Here is a 25,317-nt window from a genome sequence, read left to right as displayed (position 1 = left end):
AAATACGGAGAAAAAGGCAGAGTCCCTCTGTGGGAGCACAGCCAGGGCCACCCATTCAGGCACCCATGTGGAGCACCTACCTTAAGGCAGAGGGGAGAGAGGCATGAGGGTCTTTGGGACGCAGGGTCTCATCCCTGCTGGCCAGAGGCCCTCCAAGGTGTCCTGGGGCTCTGAGAAGAGTGGAATCTGGCTAAGGTGGAACTCTGGGGAAAGGCACAATTAATGCAGACCGTGGGAGGCCTGGAGCATAAGCTGGTCCCAGGCTCCCAAGGGATCTCCAAGTCCAGCCCTCAAGAGCAAGGTCAGAGTGAACAGCCCCTTGTGGGGGGAGGTGTGGGGTGGGAGGGGACAGGTAATGATGAAGGAGGTAATAGTGGGAGAGAGATCCAAAACTAGAGGCAAGGACCAGAAGGTAAGGCAGGACCATGAGAACACAAGAAGCGCGGGGTGAGATGTCGCGCTGGAGATGAGACCATAGTCCACACCAGGCTCGCACAGCACAGCCTGGCCCAGCGCACCAACCTGCCCTCATTACCCCCAGCTCCCCGCTGCTCCCATAAAAGGAAGTTGGATGAAACTTCCCACGATTCGGTGGGCAGAGTGACCCCTCTTCTTCCCTTCTGCTCTAATCCTGCCCATCCTCCAAGACTTCAAGCCATACCCTTCCCCCAGCCTTCTCACAGGTGAGGGGAGTTATGGGGAACACCAATCAAGGGTCAGACCTCAGTCCACAGCACTTCGCATGGATTCTTCCACTAAACTCTCCCCTCAACCTTCCAGGTTTAGAACTGTGACCCATAAACGAGGAGATGGAGGCTCAGGGGCAGGACTCAAATGCAGGTCCCCTAACTCTCAGGTCTGTGCTGAACCCACGGCCCCCACTGTGGGCTGCAGACTGGGGCTTCTAAGTGCACCACAGAACCAGGTGTGCGTAAGTGCACACGCGCGGACACGGGCGCGCACGCACACACACGCGCACACACACACACACACACACACACAGCCAGTAAACTGAAAACAGCAGTGCCTATGAGGGGGTCTTTGGTGGGACTGGAAGCATTCCAGTTTCCAACCTGGACAACGATCAGCAGCCAGGTGTGTTCATCCTGGAAAAATCATCATACTCTACTCTTAAGATTTCACACCTAGATTTTTCTGTATGTATATTTTCAAAAACAAAAGTTTATTTAAAAAATAGCCATGCCTAAACGGGCGAGACTTATTTATTCACATGGACGCAGATGCTGCTGGAATTCATCGAGTACAGATTCATTCAAGTGTGCGTTGCTGAAATCGGAGAACAGTGCCTGTTTCCCATTATGTATTTGTTCTATCGACACAGGCAGGACACAGCTACGGTTAGGAGAGGCTGCCATTTCTCCCATTAGAAAGGGGTCTTCACACAGGATGCTTTCTGAAGCACTCACTAGGCCTTTGCCCCTCCAAGTCAGACCTTATGGGGCCCGGGGACTTATGCGCTGACTCATCCCTCCTCCAGCTATGTGTGAACATGAGGGCAAGGTCCTGTCTCCCCAACCTCGGCAGGGGGGGGCCTTCATGCATCTTCAATAGTAACTAGCCCAGGGCAGTCCCCAAATGGGCAGCCAATGTCCACCATCGTTCATTTGGGTAAATGGGGGATGGAGGAAGTGGAAATGCACAGCCCCTTTCCCACACTTGCCCCCCCCTTGGGCGGCGCCACCCTCCACACCCCCTAACAGAGGGCAGGAACTTGCCCTACTTTCACCAAGACCATCCCCACCCACAGGCCTCCACACCCTTCCCGCGTGGTGGGCAGAAGGAGTGAGCTTTGCCTCCTCCTGCTGAGAAGTGGCCACGGGAGCTTCCCCTCCTCGGCCCCAGGACCTATTGCCAGCCCTGACCTGGCCACTTCCTCTTCCTGCCTTGGCAGTGGGTAGGGGGATTTGTGCTGTGGGCAAGGAAGCAGTACCTACTACCCGGGGGGCTTCCCATGGACAGCTCTGGCAACTGGGGATGCAGGGTCGGGCCCAGGCCTCTGACTCTGATCTCCTGGCCCTCGCCCAGGCCCTGCCACGACCACACATGCTGTTACCTCCTTGACAACAGACTCCCAAGGACGTGGGCAGGTAAGCCACTGCCCCCCGCCTCTCACCCCAACCCCAGCAGGGACAAAAGATGGAGGAGCTCCCAGAGCCATCTCTGACCAGGAGCCAGCAAGCCTGGTGTGTGCCCTGGGGCCAGTCCCTTGCCCTCTCCCAGACTGTTCCTCATCTGCCCAGTGCAGACAACATCACACTCCCAGGGCTGTGAGAATTCAACTGGTTAAGGGAAGGGGGAGGCTCACCAGTGAAATGGAACCCTGCCTGGGAAGCTGAACTCTAGGGACCTGCAGCAGGATCCTGGGGCAGGGAGGGCAGGCTGGGAAAGGAGATACCAGGGTCTTCAGCTAGACTGGGGAGCCAGCACCCCCTTCTTCAAGAACTGGAGAATAGTAACCCCATCCCCACCTCTTCCCCCTCCATGGCTGAGTGGAAGGAAATGAGAGTGTGCCCAGAGATGTGGCTCCACCCAGCACTGGGAAAATTCCAGACTCTGTATGCAGCAAGTGCTCAATTAATACTCTGGAGAAAGCTAGTGAGTTAAGGAGGCCAGGCCTCTCTCCACAGAGGCTGTCTTTAGTCCAGGGATTTCTCGACCTTCACCTCCCTCTCAGGCTAGGAGGCATTCACAGACAGCACAAAAGAATAAGATCAGACTTCGGGAAGAAGAGCCAGACGGCGCTGGAAAAACGCAGACAAGATCATGGAGTGCCTTTGGGAAAGGTCGGTCTACGCCTTGTTTGCACCCTCCTCGAACCTCCTTCCATGCCCCCCAGTCTGCTCAGCTCCTGGCCAGCTCCTCTCCTCCACCCTTGGAGGGCCTCCCACCACCTTGCAGAACATCACCACCCACCAAATTCTCCTGCCCCTGCCCAAGGTCTCCACCCAGCCTCCTTGGGCAAAATTTCAAATTCCAAAATAAAAACCCTCTGATAACAAGCCCCAGCCGGAAAGACTGATGCATTTTCCTATTGTTAAAGTATTTTTAGTCACAGGCTCTGGATTCATTTAGAGACTCACGTTCAGAAAGGGGAAAAAAATTTTTTTTGAGAACTGAGAAGGAGAGCACAAGAGCCTCCCACGCAAGGGGCTGCCACTTATTCCATGCTGGGCTGCAGCCCCTGGCCCGGGGCCCAGGGAGCGTGTTTGTGGCAAGATGGTTGGCAGACTTGCCAGACCTCGCTCCAGCCCTGCTTCGCAGACACCACGACCAGCTGGGAAGCCAAGCAAGGAGAGCAGGGCAGGGGCTGAGGGCTCAGGGAAGCCAAGTCCCCGAGTCCCAACCAGCTGGGGGGCTCAGGGACCCTCCTCGGGGACCAATGCAGAGGTCCCCCGATGGCCACCCAGCTCACTCCAGCGTCCCTCCCCAGCCCGAGCCGACCAGTGCCTCATCCAGGCTGGGTCACAGAAGAGGAGGCCCGAGAGCGTGGTGGAAATCTCCAAGGAAGGAGAGAGATGGCAGCACCTGTCTCTTCCCACGTCTCCCAGCTCTTGATCACGGCGTGCTCCCAAATGTGACTCCCACCACCACCCAACTCAGGTCAAGCTTTACTCTCACTCCTCGGGAAGGTCAGCCACCCGTTTCCTCCTCTGCCCCCCTCCTCTCAAGGCCAAAGAAACCACAACACAGATGGTCACAATGGAAAAAGATCCAAACAGCCCAGCTCCCATGCCTCAGTTTCCCCATCCCTAAGACTCACCAGCTATCTCTTCACGATCTGCTTAGACTCTCAGAGATCCTGGACAACCGCACCAGGCGAGTATCCTGCGGTTGGTCAGGGGCTCTTCCTGGCAGCCTCAGGGAGCCCTGTGGAAAGAGACGGGACTGCCCTGTCAGCCCGGCCTGCCCGGCCAAGGCTGTGCACCAGCTGAGCGGACTTAGGACATGGAGCTGTCTCCAAGCCAGCATGTCCTCCTCTGTTTATATAGCCGAAACCAGAGCCGGCCTCTGGGGACAGAGGGAGCTGCCTCGGGGCCCTCTTGGCTGAGGCCTGACTTTGGCCCAGGTCAGCAAGAGCCCAAAATAGTCAGCTGACGGTAGCCCCGGCGTGAGCGTGACCCTGGGCTCGTGCCCGGGCCTGGCAGACAGGTGCCCACGTCACAAGACCAATAGCTCTAGCACTCACGGGGCCCCGGTTGGCAGCCCCTCGGGGTGGCCTTGGCAGTGGATATGGCATGAGAGTTCCACCCAGTCACCACCATCACCCAGACAACGAGCTGAACACACGGAATTCTGCCCACGGGGGCCGCTCTGTACCCAGAGGGGAAGGCTGGGCACTCAGGAGGCGGTCTGAGCTGACGGTAGAGGTGGGGGCCAGGTTGAGGGAAGCCATCTGGCCCGCTGCTGTCTTCACTCACGTGCCTCCCGAGTCCAGATCCCTGGCTGACCAGGGACACCTGCCTCTCCCACTTATAGTAATTCCCCTCCCTGCCCCCAGCCCAAGGTTGGTGGCATGGAGCCGGCTGCCAGCAGGTAGCCAGGTGCACACTCAGCCCAGCCCCTGGAACAGGAGGCCCTGCTTCCCAGGGCCTCCCCTCCTTCCACCCAGGTTCACACTGGCCACCCCGGCCTCCCCCATCGCAGCCACCTCCGTGGGACTCCCTGTGCCCTGAACACCCACTCCCCATGAGGCAACAGTGTCTGGGGAGCCGGGGGAGATACAGAGCCAGCTCCTCCTTCATCTAGGGATCTCTCAAGGCCTGAAGAGGGCTGTGGTTCGGAGACAGCCCTCCATTCCTGGAAAGGAAAAAGGCAATCACAGGCCCCTGGCCAGGGTGCCAGGTTGAACTCCAGCTCTCTCAGGTAAACATGGTAACCGGGACTCCGGTGCCCTTGGCCCCATCCTAGTGTCTGAGATCCCATGGGAAAGATCTGGTGGAAATTCCATTCCTACACTCCACCCCTCACCCCCAGATCTTCTCCAGAAGCGTCCTCAGGCCAGGAAGGTGTGTCCTCCACCAGCCGACCAGGCCTCTGGGAGACCTTGATTCTAAGCTTAGCTCTACACGTCCTCACTATAGGATCTTGAAAAGTCACTTCTCCCCTCTATAACTCAGTTTCTTCATCCATAAAAGAAGGTGAACTAGATGGCCTAGAATCCCTCTGGCCATGGCCACAAGTCTGAGATTTTCCCCCTCAAGGATGTTGGGTGAATCGTGGAGGGTCTATCACACCCTTTGTCAGCAAGATCTTCCCCACACAGACCCACCATAGTAGGACGGGGGTGGTCATTGCCCTTTTAGGGGGCAGATGATCCCAGCCTTCCCTCATGCACTCCCTTGGTGCACACCCTAGAAACAAGCCAACTTCCCATCCCCTCCGCCGGCCCCGCTATACTCCCAGCCTTGCTTGAGCTATCCAGCCCCACCCCATCAGCACCAGACATATGCTGCCTTGGTAACAGCAGTCATTCACCCACACCCTTGCCCCTCTCCTCCCACACCAGCCTATGCGCCCCAGGCCCAGAGTCCCCCAGCCTATCCTGCTAAGAAAGCCAGGCGTCCCCTTTCCCCACCCCCACATTACCTCCATCACTGAAGAAATCAGATCTCCCCAAGTTGAGCAGCACCTCACCTGCCACCTCTGCAGGGCTTCCCCCTCCGTCCCTGAAACCACATCTGCTTAGGGCAGCTCCACACCCACCTCTGCCCCCCAGCCCGACCTGCTTGAAGGCCCCAGAGGTGTGCAGAGGTGTACAAAGGACAACAGTAGAGCACTTACCAGTCTGGATGAACCAACAGACCTCGGACAACAGTCAACCATCCCTTGGGCCCCCAGGACCTGGCAGAAGGAGCTGGGACACCAGAGCGGGACCAGGGCTGGCTTCTGTCCATGGTGGAAGCCTACAGAGGGAGAATCAGTGTGAGTGCGGAGGAACCAGTCAGCAGGGACATTCCTTGGAGACAGCACAGCCAGGAAACACAGGAGTAGGAACAGGGGCAGGACCCAGGCCATGAGAAGCAACAAGCCAGCCCAAGGACTTCCCTGGGCTGGGCAGCAGAACCTGGGGCACACAGAACCCCAGGCAAACAGCCCTTGGGGATGTGGGACGTGATCAGGAACTGCTGACAGTATCTGGGCCATCTCAGGGTCACAGAGACACATGCCAGCATCCAGCCCCTCAGTCTCCTGCCCCACTCCTGGGTTGTCGGGGCGGGGGGGGGGGGGCGGGGGCTTCAGTCCAGCACTTGGCCCTGATGCGCACAAAAGGGCATTTTGTAGGCAGAGAAAAGGGAGCTACTGTGAGGACAGGGCAAAATACCCCTCTCTCCTTAGAAGGCTCCAACTTGGCCCCTAAAGCCTAGAGGACCCCACAGGGCAGGGGCTCAATCGCCCCATCTCCAGGCAGCTCAGCCTTCTAACCAGAGCAATGGGGACTCCCAAGAAATACTCTGTGAAGGCACTCCAGTCCCCAGACACGAAGACCCAGCTTGAAACGAAGTGGTTAAGGGCACAGACGCTGGATCCAGATGCCTGTGTTCAAATCCTGGCTCTGTCATTTGTCATCTTGGGCAAGTTACAAAATCTCTCTGTGCCTCATGTTCCTCAACTGTGAAAATGACAATCTGTAATTGACATCTCTGAAATTAACAACCACAGAGATATGGTGGGGCTTAAAATGAGTTCATACGTGTAAAGGACATAGAACAGTGCCAGATACACATATGATAGCACTACCATTATCAGGAGAAATTAAATGAGGACACATCAGAGCCAGCCCCAGACCCTGGTTTTTATTTCAAGCCACTTCTGGGCACCTGGCCTCCACTTCCGGAGCCAAATGTGAGCACCACCCTTCCAGCCTTGTTAAGCTCTCGTCCGACCTCTCACCAGTGCCACAGCCTCCTTCAGCCAGGGTACTCCAGACCCCACATCTCTCCTTCCCTTTTTCCACCCTAATTCAGCCCTCTCCTCTCTCAACTGAGCCCCAGAGTGAGAGCAGGACCAGGTGCCCTACAGGCCAAGATGAGGTGTGGGAAAAGAGAAGCAGATGTTCCCATGGTGGGAGGTAGAGGGAGTAAGGAGGAGGAGGAGGACCCCAGAGGGTGGGTGATGGGCTTCCTTGCCCTCCTGACCTCTGCCCCAGGGTCCACGGGCTAATGGAAGCTACTCTGGACCATGGTACCTGGATTCTCCTCTTACACAGCTACCAGCACTCCCATGCTCCTGTGGGTGTAATGGAGAGCAGGGAGTAAAGGTGGCAGGAGAGAAAGGGAGGGGAGAAGTCTAGAACACCCAGAGGGCTTCCAGCCCCTCACAGAAGGCAAAATCACGCTTCAGACCTGCCCTAGCCCACGGGCTACACCTGCTTCCCAGAACGACACTATCATCTTCCCACACCCCAGAAACAGGTCTGCAGTAAGGCCCCGCACTCCCCTCCACAACCTTCCCTTTTCTCCCTACCAGTCCACAACTAAGGAGGAAGGGCAGGAAGGGCCAACACCTCCCACCACAGTCAGGCCGGCCCTGAGCACCCAGGTCTTCCTGTCTCTGAGAATAGGGGCCAGAGTCGGCGACCCAGGTCATGCCCAGAAAGTGCTTCATAACATCTCAGAACCCCTCTCCTGTCTCAGACCAAAATTCCCTCCGCGAGCACTGACTGAGGGCCTACTGTGAGCCAGGCAGTGAGCCATGAACCACAGGAGATCCGAGAAGGAGCAAACCTACATCTCTGGGCCCCAGGAGGTTCTGATGGGGGAATGAATCAAGGTCAGTTACACTCAGCACTGTGCAGAGGGTGAACCCAGGGCCGAGGGGGCTTGGAGGAGAAAAGTGTGATGTCCCCTAAATGGCGTGGGAACCTCAGGCCAGACCTCAGGACCCCGTTCTCGCTCCCCCTCCCTTGCTGTGCTCCAAGCACATGGGCTTACTTTCCCCCGTCAGACCACTGCTTTGGCTGTTCCTTCTACCAAGAAAGTCATTGCCCAGTATGTCTGTATGGTTAACTTCTTCTCAGCAGTCAGGTTTCCAGTCCCATTCCACCTCCTTGGAGAGCCTCCACCCCCCCACCCCACCCCCGCCACCACCACCTATTAACCTATTTTTATTAGCTCCACAGGACTAATGCTGTTCACTCATCTGTCTCGATCTCGGCAGTCTTCGGTCTCCCAAACGGAGCTCAGCACTAGTAGGTACTCGGGAAGTATTTGAGGAATGTGGGAGAAGTGGACTCACGCGTGCCTGCCTCAGAACTGGGCTGAGAGGACCAGCCAGCTGCTTGGAAGGAGGTGGGGAGAATGCTGCAGCTAAGGAACTGGCCCTTCCACTGCAGGGCAGATCCAAAGTCTGAGGGTTCATCCCTATGCTGAGCTACAACCCTGACTCCAAGAGCCCCAGGCCTGGATCCCAGCTCTGCCTGGGCCCACCGGAAACCTCCTTCCCCTCCTTCCTATCAAGTATTTGTCTTCTCTTAACTACACTCCTCCTCACCACAGGACGTGGCTGGCAGACCCTCTGCAGCCCCAACGCCTTCCTGGATGTAAGCTCTGCATTGGCCAAGTCCCCAACCAGAAATGGGCATAATAACAGCAGATGATATTTACTGAACACCATGTGCTAGATACATTACTAAGCACTTTACATGCACTTTCTCATTGCAGCCTCACAACACTATGAGGAAGAGGTTACTATAATGAACATTTTACCGATGGGGAAACTAAGGCACAGAAATGCTAAGCAACTTGCTGAAGGTCACACAGCTAGGAAGTGGCAAAGCCAGGATTAGGACCCAGGGGGCCCGACCAGGGAGCCCCGGGCCAGGCATCCCTCTTCCCCTCCTAGACTCCTCTAGTGGGTAGAGGTCTCAGATTGCATGGAGCAGTTTGGCAGCTAACACCGGAAAGCAAGTGGGAAGCTCCGGGCCCTGGGTTCCTGCGCCTTAGAGCCAGGCACTAGGCCTGAACTCCTTTTTTTTTTTTTTTTTAAGATTTTATTTATTTATTTGACAGAGAGATAGAGAGCACAAGCAGGCAGAGAGGCAGGCAGAAGGAGAGGGAGAAGCAGACTCTCCACTGAGCAGGGAGCCCGACGTGGGGCTCGATCCCAGGACCCTGGGATCATGACCTGAGCAGAAGGCAGACGTTTAACCGACTGAGCCACCCAGACGCCCCTAGGCCTGAACTCCTGAGCTAATTTTCCTCACTCCAACACAGGCCCCAACATATATAATCAGTCACATTCATCTTGTTCATCTTGTTCATCTTGGTCCATCCTTCTGCCTGGCTGCCATCATTTGGAATCTTGATTTTATCCTGTCATTCCCCTTGGCTCTAGGCCTTTACAAAGAGTCAGCCGGCTTCCCTTTTAAGTTTTCATTCAAGTCATTGATCTAAACATTCACTTGGAGTGGGTGTAGGACCACAGTTGCAGCCGCCACTGAAGCCCCTGTCCGGGCTGTTATCAGCCCCCTAATCCATCAGCACCCTTTGGGCACAACTGTTATGAAGACACCTACCTCTGCCCAGCCTTCCTTTTCCCAGCATGCCCGAACACTAACTAGCCCCCAATCCAAATTAAGGCTTCACTGTAAATGCCACTTCTGCAGCATTTCTAATCCCAGGTCCGTTCCTGACTCTATGAGACCCTCTCCTGGCTCGATTTCTTCACTCAATCCCAAGAAGGGGTTGCACAGGGCGAGTCTGGTCCCTCCCCTCCCGATACTCCTGGAACCCATTCCCCGCAGCCGGCGGGGAAATGGAAGGAATTTCTCCTGCCTGGCCACCTCCAGCGCCCCTCGCGGGCCAAACCCCACCCTTGGCGGGCCGGGGAGAGAAAGCCTTGGCCGCCGCACTCGGGGGCTGACTCTGAGCGAGCAGGCTCCTCTGGGAATCCAGTCCTTCCCTCCCCGCACCCAACACAGCCCCGATCCCCAGCAGGACGCCCAGCGTGGCTGCCGGCCCACCCCACTGCCTACGCGGAGACCCCATCCTTCCCGGGCCTCTCCCGGGGGCCCCCTCCCCTCCCCACCCAGCCCCCCCTCACCTGGCCCGCCGAGCTCTGCTCGCCTCTGCACCCCCGCCTTCCGGGGTCGCGCACCAGCCGGCGGGGAGCTGCTCCGCACCGCAGGGGCGCCCATGCCGGGAGGCCGGGGGTCGCGGGCGCCGCGCGGGGGCCCCCACCAGTTCCGCCGCCGCCGCCGCCACGCGCGCTCCTGCAGCCGCGCCGCCGCGACTCCGAGCCCCCCACCCCGGGAAGCCCCCCGCCCCGCAGTTCCGGCTGCGGCCGCGCCCCCCGCCCCCGCAGCCCGCGGCCGCCAGCGCCGCGGTCCCAGCCCCGGGCGCGCCTCCCCCGGTGGGCGGGCGGGGACCGTGACGCGCGCCCATTGACGTCTCCGGAATCCCGGCGGCGGCGGCCGACGCAGCCTCATCAATGGGGCTAAAAATAGCGGCGCCCGGAATAGCCGCGAGCGCCCCGCCCCGCGCCCCCCCCAACACACACGCCGCACACCCAGTTACATAATCCGCCTCCCTGCGGCTGGGGTGCGGGAGCTGTTTTTCAGGTGAGGGTTCTGTGGCCTTGCTAGCACCTTCCGAGGCAGCAAAGCTGGAGCTGAGTTATAAATTTACCCGGGGCTTCCCCGGAAGAAGAGATGGGAAAAGTGAGGCCCAGAGAGGCCCCGCGGTGGCCCAAGGTCACACAGCAATTAGGCTAGCTTAAGAGGACAGGGCCCTGGCCCTCTGAGTCTTGGGCACCCCCACCAACATCGATTGGTTGGCCTGCATGCCACCCCAAGGGCAAGAAACCCAACTAGCAGGGTGCCCAGCTTCCACACAAGATGGCATCTTAGACAGAGAGAGGGGACTTCTTGCGAGGGTAAAATTTCTCCTGAAGAGAAGCATTCCCAGAGGCGGGGAGCACAAGGCTGGGGCAAGGCTGGTGGTGGATTCACTGATCTAGCTGTTCCCACGCTACTGTGTGACCAACCGCAAGTCACTTCACCTCTCTGGGCCTGGGTGATAATAGTACCCACCTTCTCTGGTTATCAGGAGATTGAACGGCTGCGGAGGTGCTTCGTACACAGTAGGCACTCGTAGTCACTGTCTTCTCCTTGCTCCCCTCTAGGAGTCAGACTTCCCCCAATCCACAAGAGTGCTTAGTGCAGGAAATACACAGAGGCTCCCCACAGTGGCCAGGAAGCCAGTGAGTGGCCCACCCTCTTCTGGCCACAGTCTCTAAGCACAGGTCTCCTCAGTAAGAACCTTCCTGGGGATGGGGGTACTCAGGTCTCTCTCTCACACCTGACTGGAACACTCTTTGGAAATGGAAGAGAACTACCTCGTCCAGAGCAAATCCTTCTCCCCCAAAGGCCTCCGACTTAGGAGTGGCTGGTTCAGGGAAGCCAGGCCAAGGCTGGAGCAGTGAGACTGGGGGCTTACTGGGTGGGGTGGGGTTGCAGTGTCTGCTCCCGTACGGCCAGCCAGGCAAGGCTACTGGGGAATAGCCATTCGGCAGGGCCCCAGTCCTGGGCTCTGCTGCCCCAGCCACCAGGCCCTGCTCATTTTTAGAGCCACCTTAAATTACAAGCATGCTATCATAATCCCCAGCACCCAGGCCAGGCCCCACGCAGCAAAGAATGTCTTCTGCATTCAAAACTCTCCAAAAGAGGCCCCACACCCCCACTCAGCCCTCATTCCAGGGGCCACATTCCTCTCCCCACCCCCCTGCCCACCCGCAGAAATCCTTTTCTGGACCTGTCCTAAACTGCTGCAACTCAGAAGCCCCTTTCTCTCATTCTTCATAATGATCCCAAGAACCTCTGGTTTGTCTCAAAATCCAGGTTCTTCTCAGAACTTTTACATTTCTTTCCCAGATTCGAGTATTAGGAGGACATAGAAATAAAGAAACAGGGTTCAAAATGGCAAGGTGGTGGGGGGTGGGATGGGGAGGGGGCTTGGGGCTAGCTCCCCCTTCTCCTTCCTACCCCAGCAGCTCCTTCCTTCCAAATGGGTGTTTTCAAGAAGCCACTACCCCCACCCTCTCTTTTTCTTTTTCCAGAAATCTAACTTTTGAAATACATTTTAAAAATATTTGCCTGTGTAGGAGAAATACATTTATTTGGACAGGAAGGATAAAAAAAAAAAGAAAAAGGCTTGATTACCAGTTTTTCCATGAAGGCTTCCAGCCCACAGAGGTCTCTCCCTTCTATAAATACTTTAGCACAACTTGGCTTTATTATATATTCTCCTGTTTTATAATCAAGTAAAATATATACTGAAATATGTAATGCCGAAACACACACACATGTGTGGCCTTTGATAGGGTGAGGTGGTAGAAGGAGCATAGGTTCAAGAGGCTGGTCCCAACTATTACCAACTGTGTGACATCCAAGAAGTTACTCACCTTGTCTGGGCTTCAGTTTCTTCATTTGAAACAAGAAGATGAAAACATACCGATGTCACAGAGTTGTCATGAAGAGTGTATCTTTGGTAGTAGATATAAAGAATGTAGCAAGGAGTCTGGCCCAGCGTAGCTGACCTGCTATTTCCATATAGGAGGCCTTGGGGGAAGGCAGTTCTGGGGAACTTGTCTCGAATCTGCAGATGCAGAACACTCACCTAGCTTTGCCCAGCTGGTATGTTTTATTTGAGGACTTGAGGTGATGGAGGCAATGTCACCTTTTGGTGTCATTACAGATGTCCAGCAGATCTCAGCCCCCTTGTTGCCTCCTTGACCCAGGTCACTCAGCTGGTCAGTGTCCAAGCCAGGACCACAGCCACGGTTTTCTGACTCCCAGACCAGTGCTCTAGCTTCTACCCACCATCTTGTTCCTTCATACCTAGCCCCTCTTCTTGCTACACAAATTCCAGGAACTACCACACAAACCCTTTTGCAGATGGGAAAACTGACAAGAGAGAAGTCCAACCACTTGCATGGCTCAGGAGCTAGGACTAGAGTGGAAAACAGGCCCCCTGACCGGTGCTGTCACACATTCTGGGAAATTCCTAAGGGAGTAGGGCAAGATCTTGCTGCAAAAATTTGCTTCCTAGTCTGATGGGGGGGGGGGGGGACACAGAATAGTTATGAAAACATTGCCAGAAGGCCCAAAAGATGGTCTCCAAGAGTCCTCCAGCTGGCACTGGGATAGGAATCTGGAGGGTTAATCTGAGAGGCCTCCCTTGAAGAGAACATGGGGCATTCACTGTGTGAAAGCAGAGGACCAGGCAAGACAGAAGGGAGGGCATTGCATGGAGGAAAACGGCTCACCTGGAAGTTCTTAGGTATGGATGGGGTGGGGGCAGGGTTGAGAGCCTGGGGGTGGAAAGCCCCAGGACCCAGATAATCAGCCAGACCCCTGGTGGTCTTCCCCACATGCCCCTCCCTCTCATAGTAGCAAAAACCCTTGATCCAACTCCGCCCAGTCAGGGAGACACCATTGCTCCTCACCTGCATCCTGGCCCACTGGGGCTGGGGGTAAAAGTATGTCAACGGGGTTCCCCAGCCCATTCAGGCCCAGAAGGGGCTCCCCTGCCCTGGCCCTGAGAGAGGAGAGGGGCTGTAGAGGGGATTCCCTTCATGGTTCCCTTCCTCGTCCTGAGAATCAAGAAAGACTTCGCTGGGGTCCCCCTCCCGGTTTTAGGAGCAATTAAAGGGGGAAAATGGGGACACAAAAATAGGGCAGGGCTTTCCTGGGGCTCTCCCAGGGATCAGGGGCCTCCCAGGGACACCATCCGGATGGGGTTACGGGGTTATGTGCTCTGAATTACATAAGGGTGAGGAGGCCTGGCTGGGTGCTTTTCTGAAAGTGCCTCAACATTTGCTTTTCCCTGGTTGCCATGAGAGGCCGTCAGGGCCGGCAAGAAAAAGTGACCAAGGTCACCAGGCTGGAAGTGACAGAGCTGGAATTAATACCAAGATTTCCCCTAAATCCAAGCCAGGCTCTTCATTAAAAACAAGCAGAAATCCTCCATAACTTTATTTTTTAGATTACAAAATCAAACAGGCTCGTTGTAAACAAATGCAGAATGTTACAGATCTACGTGATTTACGAAGCGAGAGGCTGGTAATCAACTCCCGAAGGAGGAGAGTTTGGTAATCCTCTGGTGTCTGCTTCCAGATTTCTCTCCACGTCGCCAGAGATCAGACCTGGCCCGGCGGGCCCTCCCACTGGGGCCGGGACCGGAACGCCAGGCCGGAAGGAACAGGGCTGGGCCCCGCTGCAACACTGCAGCCGGGCCGTGCCCCACGCCATTCTCCCGGGGGCGGCCGCGCTACCGCGCGCCTGGCCGGGCTGGGCCGGGTGGGGCCCGGGGAAGCCGCTACGTCACGAAGCGTACGGGAGGGAGCCCGCGCCGCTCCAGCCAGGCTTCCATTACATCACCCGGCGGCGCTGAGCGGCCGCGGGGTAAACTCCACCGCAAACCATTGGCTACCTTGCGGCCCTTCCAACCAATAGCACGATTGCATGCAAATCGGCCATTGGGCGTTTCCTTCCTTCGGATCTGGTGTATGCAAATAGACGCCTTCGCGAGGATGGGGGCGCCCCGGGATGAGGCAGAAGAGGGGTCCCGAAGTCTGTAGGGGGCTGGTTTGCGATTAGCCATCCCAAATCTGGTCCAGCCAGTCCCCTGCGGAAAGGAGTGGAATTAAGGGTAAACTCCCTTCATTCTTGAGCTGTCTTTCCGGTGAGACCCCTTTTCTTGGAGATTCAGTGAACCTAAGAAATGATGCAAAAATTATTTAGGTCAACTTGGAGATGAGGAAAAAGAAGAAATAAGAAATAAAGAGATACAGGGGCCCCTGGGGGTTCAGTCGATTAAGCCTCTGACTCTCGATTTCGGCTCAGGTCAGGATCTCAGGGGTGTGAGACCGAGCCTCCTGGGCCTGGAGCCTACTGGATTCTCCACCACCACCACCACCCCCCCCCCCCGGAAAAAAAAAAAAAAGAAGAAAGGGATACAGGAAGCTAGAACGTACTTTGGAGAACACCTAGGCCAAACCCTCTGGCCGAAGACACGGTAAAGGACGAAACAGACACAGCCCCTGTCCTCCCACGCAGATTCTTACAGCCCAGCCGGGGGGAGACTAATGTTACACCATCTTTCGAATAAGGAGTAAGTGCCCTAAAGAGAAAATGAGAGGGCTGCCCCTCCAGGGGCAGCCAGATGGGTAAGACGTACTGTGCAGTAAATCATTTGAGGCCTGGAAAAAAAGAGAGAGTGAAAAAACTAAATGCAGGATGCCAACAAGATATTTAATGAGGAGCTATAATTTAGAAGGGGTGATGGGTAAGGGAATGCTTCTCCAAGGAAGTAATTTTTCAACTGAGGAGTATTTGTCAGGGCGGGGGGGGGGGGGGGGGGGAGCAAGTATTCCAGGGAGAGGGAACAATATGTGAGAAAGGCCAGAGCGCCGAGAGAATTTGGTTCACTGGAGCAGCAGAGGAAGGTGAATGGCCCCGGCCCAGTGACTGAGGGAGAGTGTTGGGACGTGAGGCCAGAGAGGAGTGCCTGGCCCAATCCTGCAGGGCCGCATGCCAGGCATCGGGCCAAGCACCTTCCTTGCTTTGTCTCTTCCTTCTTCCAAGAGCCCTCTAAGGTGGGTACTATTTAGTACTGAGGAAACCGAGACTTCAAGAGGTTAAAGAACGTGCCGGATGTCACACAGCTGAGAAATAGCAGGGCGTGGATTAGGATCCAGGCCAGTGTGGCCTCAAAGTCTGTGCACTGAACTGCTAGTTACTGGCTCCCAGATTGGAGTGTGCGGTTCAGAGAGGTGAACTGATTTGCCTCGAATTTCCTGGCTTGCAGCAGAGCCTGGGATCCCCAGAGAGGTCTGTAGATTTTTTACAGGGAGATAGGGCTCAAGAAAAGGGATAGGGACAGGGAGGATAGGAAGGATGGGGAGAAAGTGTCCTCCCTGCCCAGACCTTGGGGTTTGCTGGAACTCGCCTAGAACGTGAGGTTTCCTGAAGTGGAAATAGGTAGAAGTTGTTAAGCATCTGTCTCTGGGGGTCTGCGGGTAGCAGGCAGGCAGCTGCTTGCCGGGGCAAACCCAGATTAGCTGGATCCTACGTGCTGTCCTTGTTGCCAAGCGACACCTCCTCCTGCTCTCACCAGCAGAGCCAGCTTTAGTTACCGGTGACACTCCCAGGGGAGCTCCTGGAGAGACAGGGAGGCAGACAGGAGAATAGGAGAGGCCAGGCCCTTCTCCCATATGGGTTTACATGGCAATGGGGTGGGTGTCCCTTAACCCTCGGGTGCACCTTTGGGGCCTGTCTCTCCTGTGCCTCCTGCGTGGGCCCAGAAGTCCAGGACCCCCAGGCACGCAAGGAGGGTGGCAGAGGCATGGCCAGTATGTCGGCACAGGCAGGGCTTTCCAGAGAGTGCTGCCATCACAGTTTGGCGGGGAGTCCTGCCCCCACACCTGAGCACCAAGAAGAGAAGCGCTCTGTGTGTGTGTGTGTGTGTGTCTATCTGATCACTGAGCAGGGAATCTATCATCAGGAAGGTTGGGCAACCCACCTGCCTTCTGTGGATTTTGTAAAATTTCCCTCATGTCTCCAGTTGGGGGGTTCCTACCTGTCAGAGGGTTCTGGAGTCATGGAGTAAAGAGGTTCTAATTCCCTGGGATGGGAGCACCCATTCCCCTGAAAGATGTGGGGGAAAATAATTAGGTGATTTAACTGTTAGGTAACATAAAGCATTAATTTTATATTTTTAGGGAGAGGGTTGTTGTTGTGGTGGGGTTTTTTTGGTTTTTGGTTTTTGTTTGTTTTTGTTTTTGAGGAGTAGGTATCTTAAAGGCACAGAACTGGAATAGCCATCCTCATTCTTAACACGTGACCGCCGTCCACTGGGAGCACACCCTCCCACGTCTCGGGTGGTCTGCGAAAGTGCGCCCAAGTTGTTTTCAGGAGGAGGAGTATGTGCCTGGTGACTGGAGGGGGTCATGTGGCTCTGCCCTTTCCAATGGGCATCAGGGTGTGTGAGCACCTGGATTGAGGGGCCGTAAGTGCAGTGACAGAGTGGGCTGTGACACGGGCATGGGCTTGGGGCAGAGTACAGCCCTGGGACAATGCAGCCTGCAGCCCCCAGCAGCCCCCATGCCACCCAATTTCTCAGTCTCCTCTTGCTCTCCGTTGGGGCCCTTGGCGGAGGACCCAGAGGAGCCGAGCTTCCAGCTGTCCCTGGGGCTGGCTCCAGGGATCCTAAAGCACGTTCTCTGGGCCAGGCTCTGGCTCCCAGCATCGGGGGGGGGGGGGAGGGTTGTAGTGACCTGGCATGGCTATGTAGCCACTCAGGCTGGTGAGGAGGACGAACCTTCAGACACTCACACCATAAATGTCCAGAGGCAGAGTCACTTTGGAACTGTCATCTGCAAGCCAGGCAGGGCCTCCTCCCAGGGAGGGCTCGGTAACCTGAGCTGCGGCAGGCCCTCAGGTCACTTCGGGAGCAGACAGCTGATGCTCCTGGGGACCATTCATCATGCCCTCGGCCCAGCCCGGCATTGCCATGGCTATTTCCAGTCCCTGGGAGCAGCTTACGTAACAGGTTAGAAGCCAGGGGCTGGGCTGGGGGCACTCATGGCAAGGGATGGGCTGCTCTCACTTCCCACTGTCAGGCCAGCCTCTCAGCACCCTTTTTCTACCTGTGGAGAAGGGTGTGGGGAGAGGGAGCTCACAGGTCTGTGTGGAATCACTGTGGACAGCCTGGTGTCTACCAGCACTCTTCCCTTCCTCCCTCCCATCTTGGCCCGGAAGATGGCCCAGCCTCCTTCCTCCCACGAATTTGAGGCCACCAAGCAGCCTCTGTGTCAACCCACTCCGCCCTACACGGCCTCTGTTCTCTCACCCTCCCCTGACCCTCAGAGGAAAAAGCAGGCATGTTTGCTGCCGGCCGGTCTGAGAGAACCCGGTCCCCAACCCCGCAGCCCCTTTCCTGACTCCATGGGGACTGGGAGGTACCACTTGGCGTTTCAGCAGGCTTCAGATACACTTGTCTGCATTGTGGCCTCAGGCAGCCTTTGTAAGCTTGCTGAGCCTCCCTTTCCCATCTGGGAACCAGAACAATAATATCTTCTTTTCAGAGTGGTTGTGACCACGAGGGCTGGGGAACCCATTCCAGGAGGCAGATCCCTCACGTGTGTATCCCAACCCTATCTGTGTGGCCTTGGGCAAGTTGTTCAAGTTATCTATTTCAGTTTCCCCCTGTGAAGATTGGAGGTGGTGATGGGGCCCAGCTCCCTGAGCTGTGAGGAGTCCACGAGTTTGTATGCATAAAGTACCTGAACGGTGCCCGGCACAGGGTAACACCGTCTAAGTGTTGGCTATAATTAGACAACTTTGGGAGATCGTTTTCCTCAGCCTTGGCTCCTGGTAAGCTCTTGGTGAAAGGTGGTTATTTTTAACAACTTTCTCCTTCACTGTCTTGATCTTCTTCATAAGCCCACCTTCCTTTAGCCTGGCAATTCCCTTCGAGTGCCCTCGGATCTCTCCTCTTGGGCTGAAGAGCTCCTGCCTCCGCCAGCAAAGGCGTGTATAAGTGACATTTGCCGGGGGTGTACATTCACGAGACATTTCACACACGCTTCTGTTTGGGCCTTGCAGCACACCTGGGAGCAAGCAGTGCAGCTCATGTCACTATGGTCGTTTTGCACGGCCCAGGACAGGGCGTGAGCCACCCCAGGCCAGGAGTCAGGGTATTCTGACGTCGGGCACGGGAGCACGCCGGAGGAGGCGGCCAGGGCTGGCCAGCTCCACGCTGCCGGGACAGATTAGTGCAGGAGGCCCTCTCTCTTCCAGTCCGGCCCCTACTGAGCGCCCACGGGCTCTCCCATCCTAGCCCCGGGCCCAGACCACCCCAGGCCAGGGAGCCAGGGTATTCTGACGTCGGGCACAGGAGCACGCCGGAGGAGATGGCCAGGGCTGGCCAGCTCCATGCTGCCGGGACAGATTAGTGCAGGAGGCCCTCTCTCTTCCAGTCCGGCCCCGACTGAGCGCCCACGGGGTCTCCCATCCTAGCCCCGGGCCCAGACCACCCCCAAAATGCTGTGCGGTGGTGCCCTCTGCTGGACAGAAGTGGCCTCTAGCAAACGGTTGCCTCTGTAAGGAGAAAGGTGAGTGGTGGATTTACTCATATTCACACAACAGTCTGTCCAGGGCCTACTGTGTGCCAGGCAGTCTTCTAGGAACCACAGAGATGGGGGAGCAATAAAAAAAACTCCCAAAGTCTCTGCCTTCCTTGGAGATATATTGGTGAGGAGAGGGGTGATACTGATAAACACATATGTAACATAATGCGTCCTGCCCAGCAGTGCTATGAAGACACACAGGGCAGGTAAGTGGCTACAGAATGGCTGGGGCTGCTAACTATAAAGGAACAGTCAGAGGGGCTTCAGGTAGGAGGGACCCCAGGGAAGTGAGGGAAAGAGCTCTTACCTGGGGAAAAGGCCAGCGAGGCAGAGGGCAGTTCCGTGCACTAAGAGGGGGAAACTCTGAGTGTGCTGGAAGAATAAGGAGACCCATGGAGCCAAGAGCAGCCTTGGGGTGGGAGCAAGCTCAGAGATAGACATCTCTCCCTTTCTTACTATTAGGACATGTGTAGAAGGGAGAACATCTTGCACACTCCAAGAATCAAGGGGCTGGGGAAGAGTCTTGCTCAAAATACAGGCACAAGACAGCCCCTGCTAACAGGTTCCGAGCTGGATATGCCCGGGGCCTGTGAAGGGGTATTCCTGGCATTAGCACCATTTTGTAGTTAAGGAAACAGGCTGAGAAAGGTGGAGGTTGTGTGGTTTGCCTAAGGACAGAAGGACTTGAATCCAGGTCTGTCTGACTCCAGAATCCAGGCTTTTAACCATGACTTGTGCACTTGGAGGGGCAAAAAAAGGCCAGATACAAAACAGCACGTAGGGTATGGTCACATTTGTATTAAAATCCATATCCATATATATGCTTCTATATATGGGGAAAAGACTAAAAAGCAATATATCAAAATGTGATGGTCCCTAGGGATGAATTGTGCCTCTAGTTCCACTGAGGGCCAAGGACAGGGGGAAAGGTGATTCCCCCCAGCCACACCCCAGAAAGTATGAGAGACTTAGCATTAACTACACCCACACCTCATTACCAGGTGCTCCCTTGGAGTTTGCCAAGTGTCATTCACCGTCCTGCCTTTGGTCCTCATGACTGCTATTACCGGGAAGAAACCCGAACCTAGCCTGTGGCATAACTGGCACTAGGACCGACACCTACAAATTCGGAGTCCTCCAGGGTCGGGTCAAGGAAAGAAGAGATGGCAGACAGGTCAAGGCAAGTCCGAAAACCAGGCGGCCAAGGAGGCAAAGGAAAGGAAGCGACGACCAAGAGGTGAAGCAGTTCCCAAGTCTGTCCAGCAGAGGGCGGCAGCGCCCCAAAGCTCCGCAAACCTGCCCGGGCCACGCCCCCCTGCCCAGACCGGCCCCTCCGGGACCCCCGGAGACCTGAGGGGCGCGGCGGGGCCCTTCCCGGGATTCCAAAGGGTCTGCGGGGCGAGAGGGTGGAGGGGCGGCGGGTGGGGTGGGGCAAGGGAAGAAGGGGCCCGCCCGAGAGGTTGCCCCGGGGCACGGTGTGGGTGTCTGCAATGGGGTCAAGTGTGCTGGGGCGCCGCGCGTCTGCGCCGGAAGAGCGAGCGCAAGAGCGAGCTGGGGGTGCGGAGCCCGGGTGGGCGTTTGCCAGGAGAAGGTCCCGGCGTGGGCGGGGGGAGGGGGTGCAGAATGTCTGTGGGACTTCCTGGGGCGGCAAGATTTGCTGCTCCGGGGAGGCGGTTACTCACTCGAGCTTTGCCACCTGCTTCCCTCCCAGCTTCCAGCCAAACACAACCCAGAGTCCCCATCTCCACCCCCACCCCAGCTAATGACGGCTGCACCCCCAGGCTGGAACCTGCCTCTGCAATTCAGCCCTCAGCCTCTCAGCTTCAGAGTGCGCGAAGATGGGGAGGGGGCCCCCGCTGATTCCAGTTGGTGCACTGAAGTGGCATCCCCACCCCCACCCCACTTAAACCAAATCCAGAACTTGAAGGTCAATCCTGTAGCCCCCCAGGCAGCTCACGGGCCTCCTCCCCCAGCACCACCACAAGTCTGATCTCCCCGTGCCTACCCCCAACGCTTGGTCTAGACAGGAGCCCTTAAGGAGCAGCCGCCTGCAGGGAAGCCCTAGCCGGCCCGCCCTTCAGGTCCCAGCCTCCTCTCCCCTCCCCTCACCCCTGAGCACCGGCCACACACACAACCAGCAGGTCCCGATACCTCTGTAGTGTGCCCACACGCGTGTGTCCGAAGGGATCTCCCTGCCCTCCAAGAGCTCCCAGCCTGGGTTGGGGGGGGAGCCGCCCCCACACCATGGAGCAGAAAGGGCCAGTGGGACGCACAGGTCATCAGCTCCCTGTGGATGATGTGACCTCAGGGGAGCCGGAGTGCTGTCAGTATCTGGAGCGCCCAGGTTCTAGGTGGGAGGGAGCTCAGAGGTCTCTAGAATCATCTTCAGTCAGCATCCATTCAGTAATTCCTTACTGAGCATCTGAGGTATTTGTTAACATGCGGGAGCTTCAGCTTACCACAGAACTCCTGCATCAGAATCTTAAGGGAAGGGGTAGGGGTCCTAGCTACTGTTCAATGCCCCACAGGTGATTTGTTGCCATAGTTAGTAATCACTGGTCTTGCCTTCACTTAACCAGAGACCAGTTTCTCAGAGAAAGCGGGATGAGGCCCAGGCCTCAATTAGAGTGAGATTTGGAGAGAGCTGAACATGCTATGTGAGTTGGAACCTGGGTGGCCTGTCATTCTGGTGTGTGTGTGGGGGGGGGAGGATGGGTGCTGCCTGGACCTGGCCAGCTGGGAGGGGGTGTGGGGGGGCTTTTGAGTGACTCTGCAGGGGTCCATGGGGAAAGAGGCCCAAAGGGCCACTATTTGCCTAATTTTTACTTTAAAAAAAGTTTTTATTCAAGTTACTTAAACTAAAAAAAAAAAAACAAAAAAAAACAGTTCACCCATTTCTCCCACCCCCCACCTCCTGCCTCTTGCAACCACCAATTACTTATCGGTATCTATCAGCTTAGGTTGTTTCTGTTTTAGATTCTATATATAAGAGAGGTCACATTGTATTGGTCTGTCTCTGTCTGACTTATTTCACTCAGCATAATGCCCTTGAGGTCCATCCATGTTGTTGCAAATAGCAAGATTGCATTCTTTTTTATGGCTGAGTAATACATATAAATACCTTGATTTCTTTATCCATTCAGCCCTTGATGGACACTTAGGATGTTTCCATATCTTGGCTATTTTAAATAATGCTTCAGGGGCGCCTGGGTGGCTCGGTTGTTAAGCATCTGCCTTCGGCTCAGGTCATGATCCCAGGGTCCTAGGACTGAGTCCCACATCGGGCTCCCTGCTCGGCGGGAAGCCTGCTTCTCCCTCTCCCGCTCCCCCTGCTTGTGTTCCCTATCTCGCTGTGTCTCTCTCTGTCAAATAAATAAATACAATCTTAAAAATAAATAAATAAATAAATAAATAAATAAATAAATAAATAACGCTTCAGTAAACCTGGGGGTGCAGATAGCTTTTTGAATTAGGGTTTTCATTTTCTTCGGATAAATACCCACAATTGGAATTGCCAGATCATATGGTAGTTCCAGTTTTAATTTTTCGCGGAACCTTCATACTGTTTTCCACAGTGGCTGCACCAGTTTGTATTCCCACCAACAGTGCAAGAGGGTTCCTTTTTCTCCACATCCTTGCCAGCACTTGTTATTTCTTTTCTTTTTTTTTTCTTTTGATACTAGCCATTTGGACAGGTGTGAGGTGATATCTCATTGCGGTTTTGATTTGCATTTCTCTGATGATGAGTGATGTTGAGCATCTTCTCATGAGTCTGTTGGCCATCTGTGTGTCTTTTTTGGAAAAATGTCTATTCACATCCTCTGCCCATTTTTTTTCATTTTTTTTTTCTTTTAAAGTCGGCTCCATGCCCAGTGTGGAGCCCAACGCGGGGCTTGAACTCACGACCCTGAGATCAAGATCTGAGCTGAAACCAAGAGTAGGATGCTTAACCAACTGAGCCACGCAGGTGCCCCACTCTGCCCATTTTTAAAAACTGGATTGTTTATTTTTTTGCTATTGACTTGTAGGAGTTCTTTACATATTTTGGATATCAGCCCTACTTATTAGACACATGATTTGCAAATATTTTCTCCCATTGAGTACGTTGCCTTTTCATTTTGTTAATGGTTTCCTTTGGGGTGCAGAAGATTTTCAGTTTGATGTGGTCCCACATGTTTACTTTTGCTTTTGTCACTTTTGTTTTTGGTGTCAGATCTTTGTCAAGATCTATGTCAGGGAGCTAACCGCCTACGTTTTCTTCTAGGAGTTTTATGCTTTCAGGTCTTACATTCAAGTCTTTAATCCATTCTGAGTGAATTTTTGTGTATGATAGTGGTCCAGTTTCAGTTTTTTACATGTGGCTGTCCAGTTTTCCCAACACCATTTATCAAAGAGACTGTCTTTTCTCCATTGTATATTCTTGACTCTGTCGTAGTAAATTAACCATATAAGCATGGATTTATTCCTGGGCTCTCTATTCTGTTCTAGTCATCCATGTGTCTGCTTTTATGCCAATATCATGCTGTTTTGATTTACTATTGCTTTGTAATATAGTTGGAAATCAGGCAGTGTGATGTCTCCAACTTTGTTCTTTCTCAAGATTGCTTTAGCTACTCAGGGACTTTTGTGGTTCCATATAAATTTTAGGATTGTTCAATTTCTACGAAAAATACCATTGGAATTTTGATAATGATTGCATTGAATCTATAGATTGCTTTGGGTAGTACAGACATTGGTTTACCAATATAATTCTTCCAATCCATGAGCAAGGACTGTCTTTCCATTTATTTGTCTTTTTCAATTTCTTTCATTAATGTCTTATGGGTTTCAATATACAGGTCTTTCACCTCCTTGGTTAAATTTATTCCTAGGTGTTTTATTCTTTTCGATGAAATTGTAAATGGGATTATTTTCTTAATTTCTCTTTCTGGTAGTTCATTATTAGTGTTTAGAAACACAACAGATTTTTATGTATTGATTTTGTATCCTGCAACTTTACTGAATCTATTTATTAGTTCTAACAGTTTAGGGATGGAGTCTTTAGAGTTCCTAATATAATATCATGTCTCCTGCAAATACTACAGTTTTACTCCTTCCTTTCCAATTTGGATGCCTTTTTTTCTTTATCTTGCCTAATTGCTCTGACCAGGACTTCCAATACTATGTTAAATAAAAGCGGCAAGAGTAGATATCCTTGCCTTGTTCCTGATCTTAGGGGAAAAGCTTTTAGCTTTTCACTGTCAAATGTGATGATAGCTATGGGTTTTTCTTTTTTTTTTTTCTTTTTCTTTTTTTTTTTTTTAAAGATTTTATTTATTTATTTGACAGAGAGAGAGACAACTAGAGAGGGAACACAAGCAGGGGGAGTGGGAGAGGGAGAAGCAGGCTCCCCGCCAAGCAGGGAGCCCGATGCGGGCCTCGATCCCAGGACTCTGGGATCATGACCTGAGCCGAAGGCAGACGCTTAACGACTGAGCCACCCAGGCGCCCCAACTATGGGTTTTTCATACATAGCCTTTATTGTGTTGGGGTACCCACTTTGTTCACAGTTTTTATCATAAGTGGATGTTGAACTTTGTCAAATGCTCTTTTTGCATTTATTGAGATAATCATATGGTTTTTATCCTTCATTTTGTTTATGTGGTGTATCACATGGACTCATCTGTGGATGTTGAACCATCCTTGCATCCCTGGACTAAACATGGCATATGATTCTTTTAATGTACTGTTGAATTCAGTTTGCTGATACTTTGCTGAGGACTTTTGCCTCTATATTCATCATCTGTAATTGGCCTGTAATTTCCTTGTTTCATGGCATTCGTGTCTGGTTTTGGTATCAGAGTAATGCTGGTCTTGTAAAATGTGTTTAGAAGAGTTCCCCTCTTCTGTTTTTTTGGAAGAGTTTGAGAAGGATATTAATTATTTGAATATTTGGTAGAATTCACCGGTGAAGCCATCTGGTCTTGGACTTTTGTTTGCTGGGAGGTTTCTGATGACTGATTCCATCTCCTTACTATTAATAAGTCCCTTCAGATTTTCTATTTCTTCATGATGCAGTCTTGGTAGGTTGCACATTTCTAGGAAGGTATCCACTTCTTCTAGGTTGTTCAATCTGTTATATAGAATTGTTCCTAGTGGTCCCTTATGATCCTTTGTATTTCTGTGGTA

General features: G+C 54.1%; 1 protein-coding gene across 1 annotated transcript; it reads right to left on the bottom strand.

Moving 5' to 3' along the window:
• Nucleotides 1-1,162: 1,162 nt before the first annotated feature.
• Nucleotides 1,163-10,447, bottom strand: NR4A1 (nuclear receptor subfamily 4 group A member 1). The gene is made up of 4 exons (XM_078074174.1): nt 10,063-10,447; nt 5,803-5,924; nt 3,782-3,888; nt 1,163-2,762 (listed from the first exon to the last, which is right to left on the bottom strand). The coding sequence occupies exons 1-3, from the start codon at nt 10,445-10,447 to the stop codon at nt 3,793-3,795; spliced, it is 603 nt and encodes a 200-aa protein (XP_077930300.1). The 3' UTR covers nt 1,163-2,762; nt 3,782-3,792.
• Nucleotides 10,448-25,317: the final 14,870 nt, after the last annotated feature.

This window comes from Halichoerus grypus, chromosome 6, assembly GCF_964656455.1.
Source record: "Halichoerus grypus chromosome 6, mHalGry1.hap1.1, whole genome shotgun sequence".
Classification (NCBI taxonomy): domain Eukaryota; kingdom Metazoa; phylum Chordata; class Mammalia; order Carnivora; family Phocidae; genus Halichoerus; species Halichoerus grypus.
The sequence above is the reverse complement of the archived record's forward strand: the minus strand, read 5'-3'. Positions and strand labels throughout refer to the sequence as shown.

Coding starts and splice junctions, on each gene's coding strand:
- NR4A1 (XM_078074174.1), bottom strand. CDS start 10,447: ATGAGGCTGCGTCGGCCGCCGCCGCCGGGATTCCGGAGACGTCAATGG. Junction 5,925..10,062: donor AGCAGAGCTCGGCGGGCCAG/GTGAGGGGGGGC, acceptor CTCCCTCTGTAG/GCTTCCACCATGGACAGAAG. Junction 3,889..5,802: donor CTGTTGGTTCATCCAGACTG/GTAAGTGCTCTA, acceptor CTCTTTCCACAG/GGCTCCCTGAGGCTGCCAGG.